Genomic DNA, 10907 nt, shown 5'->3' on the forward strand with positions numbered 1-10907 from the left:
TAGCAAGTCCCAGGAGTGAACTGGTTTACTTTAGACATCACACTGTCAGTGCTGGCTAAAGTGTAAGCCAGCAGGGGCCTTTTATCTGTGGGCAACATGCACAAATGCAAAGTGGCTTCAGGAGATGGCTTGTCAGTGTGTGTGTGTGTGTGTGTTTAGGTCTAAAGAGATAAGAAAATGTGTGCGCCTGTGCAAGTGAGTGTGTATTGGGGCCTAGATATCCAACAACCACCTGCAAGATTCCTGTGGATTATTCATATATTTGTTAAAAGGGTGCTGCTTTTAAAGGCCTCTGTGACTCTCTGAGCCAAACCCACTGTGACTAAATGTTAAGAATATTATTTTGAGTATTTGTTTTTATTATTATTTATTTACCTGTGACAGCTGTCTCGGATCAGGAGCCCCGAAGAGAGAAGAGCTGGAGCTGAAACTAATGGCTCCCCTCCGGCTGAGGACATGCTTGGGAACCGGCCTGTCTAGAGGCAAAACCGGCAGCTGATAACATACTTCCATTGAATAGTCAGGGCTGGATCCGGATCAAAAATATAAAATTAAAAAAAAAATTAAAAATAAAAATGCGGAAAATATATGACTGGTGAGTTAGAAAATCTTTCAATATTGTGGAAACGATCTGCAATCGAGCTGTAAAGTATTTCTGTTCATTATGAGCGACTCAAAACTTGTCAAGATCGCCTTCATGGATGCTGCGTCTTATCTGCCTCCACCGTTTTACCTCCTTTGGTGTCATTCTGTTGGGGAGGGGGGGAAATAATGTTCATTCTGCTGTTGCATTTGCTCCTTTCCTTCTCATTTTACTCAAATCCGGGCCCACGGACGACGAGACCTTCTTGCCATTTTCTGGATCTTTATGAAAACGCTTCCTCATTTTCAAGGCAGAAAAAAAGCTCCGTGCATTTGTGTTTCGTGGCGCTCACAGATCCGCATATCGCATATCCCGAAATGAAAACAAAAGGCACGACCACTTCCAAAAAATGTCATCAACATATCATACCGTGTGCAACACCCGGCGGATGAAGTGAGGCAGCTCCAGGATGTGAGACCTTGTCAAAGCCGTTCGGCGGGGGAGTTTTTTTTCTCTCATTCAGACTTACACCGGTGTCGAAATATAATCAACATGTAGGGCTTTTCCGTCTTTTTTCAGAAGCTGCATGATGAAGGAGCAGTTGTCTAATTCACCGCTGACCGTAAAGCACAAAGTGTCTGGCTCAGAGAGGAGAACCCCGACGTTCATCTCATTCAACTGCGACCCCCGCTGGCATTTACAGGCAATGTAGTGGCACGCGACCTAAAAAACCGACAAATAATAACTTTAAGTGTGTCTATTTCTCTATAACTACCTACCTATCGTCCTAAACATTAGCCTACTGTATGGTTTTAAAGCACACACCACCTGCCAGAGATGGTGCTGTTGGAGAGAGCAAAAAAAACGCCCTTGTCTAAGCTCGACCAATAGGAGTGAGGCAGCTATTACTACCGCTATGCTGATTGGACGACTTTGCTTACAAGTTATGAAACGACTGTTTTGATTGGCTATGCGGTCAGGGCGATCCCAAGACCTATATGAGCAGTCGTTTGCAGACGGCGTGGACTTTCTCAAGGGTATTCCTCCACAACGGGGCTTGCCCTGCAGCGGTCCACATCATTGCCTGTGATTACCTTCATCTCATGACTCATACTACTTGGGAACTGAGACTCACCGGGAGTTTGAAATACAGCCTGGGAAATACAGCTAAATGTTGCAGCTCTGGCAGGCACAGGCAATTTCCTCCATATGACTACTTGTGGTGACTCAAGACACATGCAGCTTGCATTGTAAAGCAGACTGAGTTACTCATTTTATTGTCAGCAAGCACTGTTTGGGTTTTATGTGTCTGTATTATAAGCCTTTAAAGATAATAGACCAATGACTTTCTGCTTGATAAGGTGTAGCTGACCTCATACTGCAGCTGAGTGGATAAAATAAGAAAAAAAAACACAGCATCAATGGACCAGAACATTTTCGCTGGAGGTTTCAGTGCCATGCCCATGTGCTGGGGGACAATGGATGTGCCATGGCAACAGTCAGGCTTAGTGCCAACAGAGGCATAATCCCCTCCCTCCGTATTTCCATGGGTCTGAATGTAGTCCCCCCCCACGATCATACCCCCCACCAAGACGGTCTGCATCTTTTCCAGGCAGCTACGGCAACACTGCAAAACACAACCATCAAAGACAGTGGCAGGGGTGGAAAGAATAGTAAAAGAGCCAAATTCAAGTGGAGGTACACTGTGATTCCATTTGAAATGTTTTCAAGGAAAAGTGAAATTGCTTGTGTTAATAATTACTGGAAAGAGAAGTTCAATATGTTCGCCTAAAAGGAAAAAATGTGGTATTCTGAGTGAAACCTGATTTTTCAAAGAATTCATTTAGAGGTAAACAGAGGATCATTCACACATATGCACATATTCACTTAATTTAGTCATAACTGTCTCTGCAACTTTTGTCTTTTCAAAACCAACTATGATGCTTAATCAAGCTGAATTATTGATTTTACACTTAAGTGGAAGAAAAGCTACTCAGCTGACTTTCCCTCTAATGAATTACTTTGTACCACTGAAAGGTGGATCATGTCACTGCAGAGAATACACTCTTTAATGTCAAATGCTACTCCTGCTTATCACATCTTACTTCTTAGGCATTCGCTGCAAACATGTGCCAGCAGAGCAGAGAAGGTCAGCCACACAAGGGTGTACTGTTTTTGCATTTGTGCAGTTAACAAACCTGTTGTTGCCAGACAACTCGGAAACTGCTTGATCTTGCATACAACTACGTCAATGGCACGTCATGTGTGTGTGCACAGGACAGCACATACTTTACACTCACTCCTCTTAAGTGTACACGTGGGGAAAGGATTTGGGAGACATCTTTGTTAATTAATATCTTCCGCAAACTAACACACACACACACATACACACCTTTGAAGCATGGCAGGTGTGTTTAACTACTCCGGCATCAGCCTCAGGAGCTTTGGGATGACAGGAAACTGGTGAGCTGCATACCTGCTGATTCCCCGTGGGGTCACAGGTACAGTATCTGCTTGTGGGGCCCCCAGTACTCCACTCCCCCTGACTAGTCTTATTGAGAGCTCTCTGGAGAGAGATTGCAATCTCTGGTGTCCCTAATTGATTTACCTGTTAGCTTCTGACAACACTGTGAGCGTCACAGGAGTCGCTATCTATTGCTTCATTGCCCACGCAGCAATTTTACCCCTATAGTGCTCTTTGACATACATTTTCTATATGTGCATCGGTGCACTTACATCTGTAAACAAACACATCAACACGCATTTACACACAGACAGTATTTATTTTATGTTTGAAAACATTATGATATATATGCACATGCTCTTTGTCTAATATTTTTTAAGAAGCTTAAGTACGCACCCTCCCACCTTTGTTAGTTGGATTTGTGCAGTACTGAAAGACAAGTGAACTATATTATCACTCCATTTATTTAGTACATTTGCACCCTTTAGCTTACTATATATGATAATAATAATAAAACATGATTACTATTATCATCAATATGAATTGAAAGAAACAGCATTGTCAGGCTGCAGTATCCTTTTGTGTTGAACCAGTACAAATCCCTGGAAATGTATTGCTCTATGTATGTAGCGCCATCTTGTGGTTGAAAAGAGCCCTTACAAGGACACTGCGCTTGTATGATGCAGAATTAATTAAAGCAATAATGAGGTACACTACAGTATATCTACAGTATATCCTAAGTATATTTTACAGAGTCGGATACTCCTGGTTCATAATCAGAAGAATTGTGCAGTAAGGTGTATAGCCTTATATTATCCAATGTATTGACAACTACAATATACGCTGCAATGCTTTACAAATACAAACATATTAAAAGCTGGCACATCATCTTTGCGCTAACGCATACAGTTTGATAAAAGGTTGTAATTCTGTAGTAGGATCTGTGCAATGGAACAAGAATTTGGTGTAAGTGTAAAATAATAAGTCCAGAAATGTTAAACTGAATGACTGAGTCCTAGATAACACCACTGTGTGACAGCCTAATATGATACTTATGTGTTACAGAAGTGACAAATCTCTTGTTTCCATCCACATTATTTATACCCACTGTAAGCCAACAGCATAACCACAAGTGCAATGTAAGCCCTTTAATGACGACTGCAGTGATGTCAAAATGCAGTAATGCAATGACTGGACACGGCCTGCCTGCTTTCTACCACTAGATAGCACCATTTTACCGTGTTAAAGGCCAGTAGGATTTACAAACATAGCTCCTCAATAGAAGCAACACTAAACTGCTTCATCTGGGTACAGAAAGAGCAGTAGGAGAGTTGACAGTAGAATATAAACCATGAAAGACTGATATGATACTGACCATAATAATTTGACACTAGACTTTGTATGCCTGGCTTTGGTATGAATGGAATAGCAGATGTCACAAAGACAGAAATGCCTACCACTTGCCAAGGCATCTTACAACTAATATATCAATTAAGAAGCTACATAAATTTCTGTGGACTATGTGATTCCTTATAAATCAGTTAAATATTTCCATAAAAGAAGCAATAAGTTACAAAAGATATCAAAATTGCTATTAATAAGAAGAAAGTAGCATTTTTCCAGTAGGGACAGTGATATAATTAAAACTGCACAAAGGGTCCTAAATGTGCTATTCTGCAGGGGTAGAGGTAAAATGGAGGGGACATTTAGGGACAACAACAGTCAGGCTGTCTGGAACAGTCTAGCTGTGGTAAAAGGAGAAGGACAAACCTTTTAAGGGGACTGTTAGTCCTGACCAGGCAAACTAGTGCTTTGCCAGATTTGATGTGCATGACTTTCCCACTGAGCAAGTGAGCATGCTAAGATTCTCTGGTCTCTGTGACAAAGGAACCCAAATAACACATGTCCCCTGCCCCATTGCTGTCACTGTTGACCAGGTTCACCTTCATTTAAGGCAACTTAGAACTGGCACTGTCCATCCTTGCACTCTTAAAACATGTGCCGACCTGCTATGGGCAGCACTTATTTCTTATGGAGCAGAGGGTGTGATGTTTAAGCTTGGCTGAGAGAAGCACTTTGAATGCTGAGCGTATCTAGTTTCTCATGACCATCAGCTGCAGTGACGCCTGTTAAAACAGACTGACATCTCTTTTACGTCATTGTATGGGAGAGGATGTTATATAAAAGTCCATGTGGAAATCTGGCTGCTTGATGTTATCCTTCTTATCATCACATGACTATATGTCAAATATGACGTAAGACATTTGCAAAACTGTGAGGCTCCACAGTACATTTATCATGCAAATCAACCATATATGTCATCCTACTTATAATTACACTGGATTATCCCGGAAACAGTGTAGTGAATTATGGTTATGGAAAATGCTTGTCAGTAGTTTTTTTTTCACTGTAATTCTATTTTCAATATCTGTACAATAACTATGATATTGTGGGTCAATGTTTTTAATTACATGTGTTTGGTTCTCTTTTAAAAACCTTTGCATTTCCTATGGTCACATTAACTATGACTACAATATGAGATGTCATATGCTGCAGATGTTAATTGTCAATGTGACCAGAATAAGCTGACATCATCCGAGGGACACTGTCAGAAGTTTGAAAATTCCTACAAGCAGAAAAAGGCATTGCAACCTTTGACAACCATTAGTGTTACAAGACAGACAAAGAAGGGAGGAAGAAAACTAAAATAAAGCTTAAATAAATATTAAAATGTCTGATTTAATTTACAGTACATGGCCTTTTAGTGTACCTGGTCTCCTGTTAAGCAGTTCATGATAACAGGATGTCAAAACTGAGGTGAGACACCGTTTACCTCAGGAGAAGATCTCTACTGTGTTCTGGATAAGTCTGGAGACATCTTGCACTCAGGAAGCCACAGAGAAGTCTTGGAAGCACATCAACAGATGTTCTGATCTTCAGTCAAACAACCAACAGTCTAAAAAGGAAAAAAATATATAAAACCACCTCTCTTTGCCACAATAAAGGAAAGAGTCTGCATATTTCTCTGCTTGTCATAACTGACCGAAGTGGAAAGAGTTTACATCAGACCATGACTTTTATTGATGTAGGGATTAACTAATTACATTTACTCTTGTTGCAGTAATTGAAAAGCTTAAAGTACCTTTTAAACTTTTACTCAAGTGTGTTTCTGTACTTTGCTACATTTTAAATCACTGTTATTACAGTTTACAAACACTGTTAATTATGGCTGGGCAATATATTGATATTATATTGATATCGTGATATGAGACTAGATATCGTCTTAGATTTTGGATATCATAATATCGTGATACAGCATAAGTGTTGTCTTTCCCTGGTTTTAAGGGCTGTATTACAATAAAGTGATGTCATTTTCTGAACTTAAAAGACTGTTCTAGCTGTTCGATTATTTGTCTTTAACCATTTAGTCATTATATCCACATTACTGATGATTATTTATCAAAAATCTCATTGTGTAAATATTTTGTGAACGCACCAATAGTCATCCCTATAATATTGTCTCAATATTGATATTGAGATATTGAAAGGAATAATGACTCGTTATTTATCATGATAATTATCAATATCGACTGATGTGAAAATTTTTATCTTTTTATCGTCATTTTTATGTTTATAACTGTTGATTGAATTGGACAAAATCTGTAGAAAAACTCTCAATCAGAGTAAACTAACTAACTTTTACTGTGATTGAGGTTTAAATAAGTGACTTTACCTTTACTTCTCATGATTACCTTTACTTATTCATTTCTATTTACCTCCAGTGAGTCTACAGCGAGTTACTGCTGACTTCACCATTACTTGTAGATTTGTCATTTTTCTAAATTAAATTTGCAGCAGGGTCAGGCGGTCTTTTAAGAACACGTGCTGAAATGTAGAAATAGTTATTTCAGAATGCGTACCAAGACCTTTTAAATCACAGGCAGTGACTGCTAACCATCTGTATGAATACAATATGACTTCCACCTAACTGAAATATTCATACAAGAGAACAGATGGCACCCTTTGCTCTGCTCCCTATTCTGATCCTATATACACTTTTATCTTCCTCATGAGCTTGTAGACCTTTATGTGTGTGGTTGTGTTTGTGTGCAAGTGTGTAACACCGACTGTTGTGTATTTTGTGGCCTTGACGGTGCCTGCAGACCCTCCTACTCTATAATCAAAGCCCTATGTATGACCACCGAGGCTTTTTGTCATCAAGCAGTCTTCACACTGCTTTTAACTTGTCCATTTTCAATCTTTATTGCATTTTTACTGACAGACACTGCATTATAATGAGTCAGACTGTAATGGCTTAAAATTATTTTAAATTCCCTGCAATCACAAAGACATAAAACAGAACATCTTCCTAATTGCTCTCATTTGAATTCACTTTTTGTGCGCTGCCTAAATGGTTAGCATTTGAGCAGTCCTTGCTTGTGGTTAATGAATTTGTAAGTATACTAGGTCTGAATTTTTAAAGACTACTGATTAAAGCTAAATTAAGTGGTATGCCCACAGCATCAACATCTTTGTACATTAGTAAATCACAGGGAAAGGATGTAAACGAAAGAAATGAGAGATCAGGTGAAATGCACATGCCTTTACTTATCATACATAATATGATGGCAAGAAGCATCAAGTCTGCAAGTTGACATTTTCACCAATTTGTGAATCACAAGTCAAAGAAACTGTACAGTTAAGAGTAGGATCAAAAGGTGTTGAGTTTTCAATCTATTTTTATTTCAGTTTCTCTATAATTTCAAGACATGATTCTCACCTTTGAGGTGTTAACTTGTACATTCTTACAGTGTCTTCAAAGCTCACAATCTGCAGTCGAGCGTCCCTGTACGGACGCTTAAATGAAACAGAGAAAGAGAGAGAAACACATTAGACAGTAAAGCTGTCATTTTCATTGGTAACATCTGTTTAAATATGACTCACTGACTTTGACGTGTCTGTGTGAAAAGCACTGTGTGCACAGCCATGTGGGCCTACTGCAAAAGGGAATAAAAGTGCAAGGAAGGCAGATGTCATATTGTATGAGTCAGAGTAAAAAAAAAACTGATTACAGATGCTTAAATAGGTCACAAACTACCAGAACTATGAGGATGAGGATCCTATGCCATCCACATCCAACAACCCTGGGAAGCCAAACACCACAAATAGTTTCAAGGGTCTTAACTATGCAGACCCATCGCTGTCAGACGTCACCAAGAGGAGAGATTTACAGCCAGTTCACTGGGCCTCCATGTAGCTGAACAGTATGGGCAGCAAACTGTTAAACCCTCCTCTATGCTCTCTAGTTACTGGCAAAACAATATATTATCATTAAGGTGTTGAGTATGAGTCCGTCAGTTGTGTTTATGTGTTCATTCATGAACCTATGCCTCTAAATAAGTGACTCAGGTAATTAAATGCTTTTTACTCCTGAAAGCAGCTGGTTCTTGTGCTGTTGCTTAAACTCTATGCAAACCAACCCATGAGCATGTACTCTGAGGATATGGAGCTTGTTATAGAAGAGAGGCCAGCTGAGAAAAAGTGAACAAAATGTCTATAAATAATTTATATGTTGTACATTTAACTGCAAAACACATCATGAGATTTCAACAGTATCTCATTAAAGCACTGATCAGTAAATATCCACACTTATGAGAATATTTAGACCTCATAAGTTATACAAAAACACACACACATATACATGCATGAGGTCAAGCCCTGCATTACAGAAGCACAGACGTTTCACTTCTGAATTTTAATTACATCACTCCTGATGAGAGTTACAGAAAGGACGATGGCATTTCTGCAACAACATAGAAAATTATCAGCCATTATACACAAAGACACTTTATTAGTGTTTGATGCTTGCTGCAGTCGTCCACACAACTGATAATTACCGTTTCTGAGTCATCCATCTAAATGTGTTTGCAGCACAAGCCATTTCACAGTCAAACCAAATGATAATTTTTTGCTTTCATCGCTGGTTGTAACCAAATCAGACACTACAACGATCGCCTTTACACTCATTTTGAACATTTGAGTGCTTGCAGGTGTGATCATTTATCATTTAACATGCAGATCGATAAGGCAGAGCATGCAATATGCTCACTCAGGAGACCGCGGTCATTGAAGCAGTGTTGATTATTTGTAGTAATTTCTTTCTGACAGTGTAAAAGTGAAACTTTTTCATCTATAATACAAAAAGAACAGACAATAGAAATATGTTAGACACTAACTTTAAACTTCTCCCAAGTCGTGGAACAACAAATGACATTTCTTCTTTGCTTTGGTGTGTAAATGTAATTTGGAGAAAACCAAAACACTTGCATATCATCCACACTCTAGCTATAAAGACACAGAAATAGCTTTTGAAATCTTTTCAGATCTGGGCTTTTGAATGACAAACCAATCAATCAGTACCATCATAATTTTTCTTTTGAAAAATGAACAGTCTGTTTAGTTCATTTGTAAAAGTAAGGTTAAGTAAAACAGTGACTGAGTGGAACTGAAACTCAAGGCCGTTTCTAATTACACTGACTTTAGAAAGACAGAAGCTCAGTGACCGTGGATGTAGTAAGCCTGACAGGTGGAAAGAAAGTACGGATTTGGGAATAATTATGGAAAAAGAATTTCTCCTTCAAGCCGGATACGAACCAGCGACCTGAGGATTATTATTCTCTGACCCCTCAGTTGCACATTTTTATCTGTAACCATAAAGAATATCTCACTCTTGTCTTACAAAACATAGTCAATGACTAACAATCTTGTTTCCACCACACTGTACCGGATTAGTACCTCTTGTCAAGTTCTTATCTTGAGTTAGATCTAGATTTTTTGTTTGTATTCCTCGGCTCTCTGTCCATGCCCTCCAAGAAAAAGAAAGTGTAGCCTCCCAACTTTTTCAAAAATTGTCTAAACAAGAAAAGACAAAAGTAAGTATGTGTCAGTGTTTTTTTGGTTCATTATTTTACCTTATGATAAAGATCATGCCATCTTTTGCCTGCACTCATTGGCCAGGCATCTGTAGAGGCAAATGACCTCAGCCTTGACAGCCACTCTGTGTCCTCCATAGCCTTGTGCGTCTTCTTCAAGGCCATTTTCTGAAATAATACAGCTACAATGCATAACTCCCAGCAATCAAAAATGTGTGATATGAAGCATTGATGACACAATAGGCTACTGCATATCCACTGCATCCTACAACTGCAAAATAAAACAATAGTCTAAAGCTACAGCAACCAATTCTCTATATCTTCTAGCTTACATTAAAATACAATGCAATGCATAAAAGCATTGAATCATAGTATGGAGACCTCAGGTAGAAAGGTTTATTGGCAGTATTGTTTTGGCGATTTTTACATATATAATTGGGATATATTTACAGAATTTTAGAATGATCTGGACACCTTGATAAACTAGTAAAACTGGTATTGTCCCGACGAAAACGGGACATCTAGTCACACTGATCTGGAATAGTTAAAGTTAGGAACTTACTTTTAGAGAAATGGGTAATGCCACAGATGTAACTGAACGTTGGCCTTACACATTTAGCGATTATATGACATTTACGTGAACAGCAGCGATCAAAATGAGCACAGGCTGTTTCATAAGAATCTAATTCAATTCAATTCGGCAAGAACATGGAGTTTTTGTTGTTTTCTAACTTACTTCCGGAAAACCACGGTGAAAGATAGCTGCAGGTGTTTTGAAAACGCGTGATTGGTAGTACAAAAATGGAATTCATGATTTGATTGGCTTATCAATGTTGGATCTCGCCATTTGATTGGCGTTCAGAAAGATGGACTACGCTACATGATTGGATTCCAAATGATGGAATTCGTGATGTGATTTGCCGTATAT

At 38.9% G+C, this 10907-nt stretch overlaps 1 protein-coding gene across 5 annotated transcripts in view; it reads right to left on the reverse strand.

The window, feature by feature from the left end:
- Positions 1 to 10837, reverse strand: part of pde7a (phosphodiesterase 7A) — a 29639-nt gene extending 18802 nt beyond the window's left edge. For 2 of the 5 annotated variants that reach the window (XM_042399004.1, XM_042399003.1), the window contains exon 1: positions 376 to 2355. In XM_042399004.1, coding sequence (XP_042254938.1) covers positions 376 to 513 — 138 coding nt within the window. In that variant the 5' untranslated portion in view covers positions 514 to 2355. The other 3 variants (XM_042399007.1, XM_042399006.1, XM_042399005.1) reach the window with 3 other exon arrangements.
- Positions 10838 to 10907: the final 70 nt, after the last annotated feature.

Source organism: Thunnus maccoyii, chromosome 21, assembly GCF_910596095.1.
Source record: "Thunnus maccoyii chromosome 21, fThuMac1.1, whole genome shotgun sequence".
Taxonomy (NCBI): Eukaryota; Metazoa; Chordata; class Actinopteri; order Scombriformes; family Scombridae; genus Thunnus; species Thunnus maccoyii.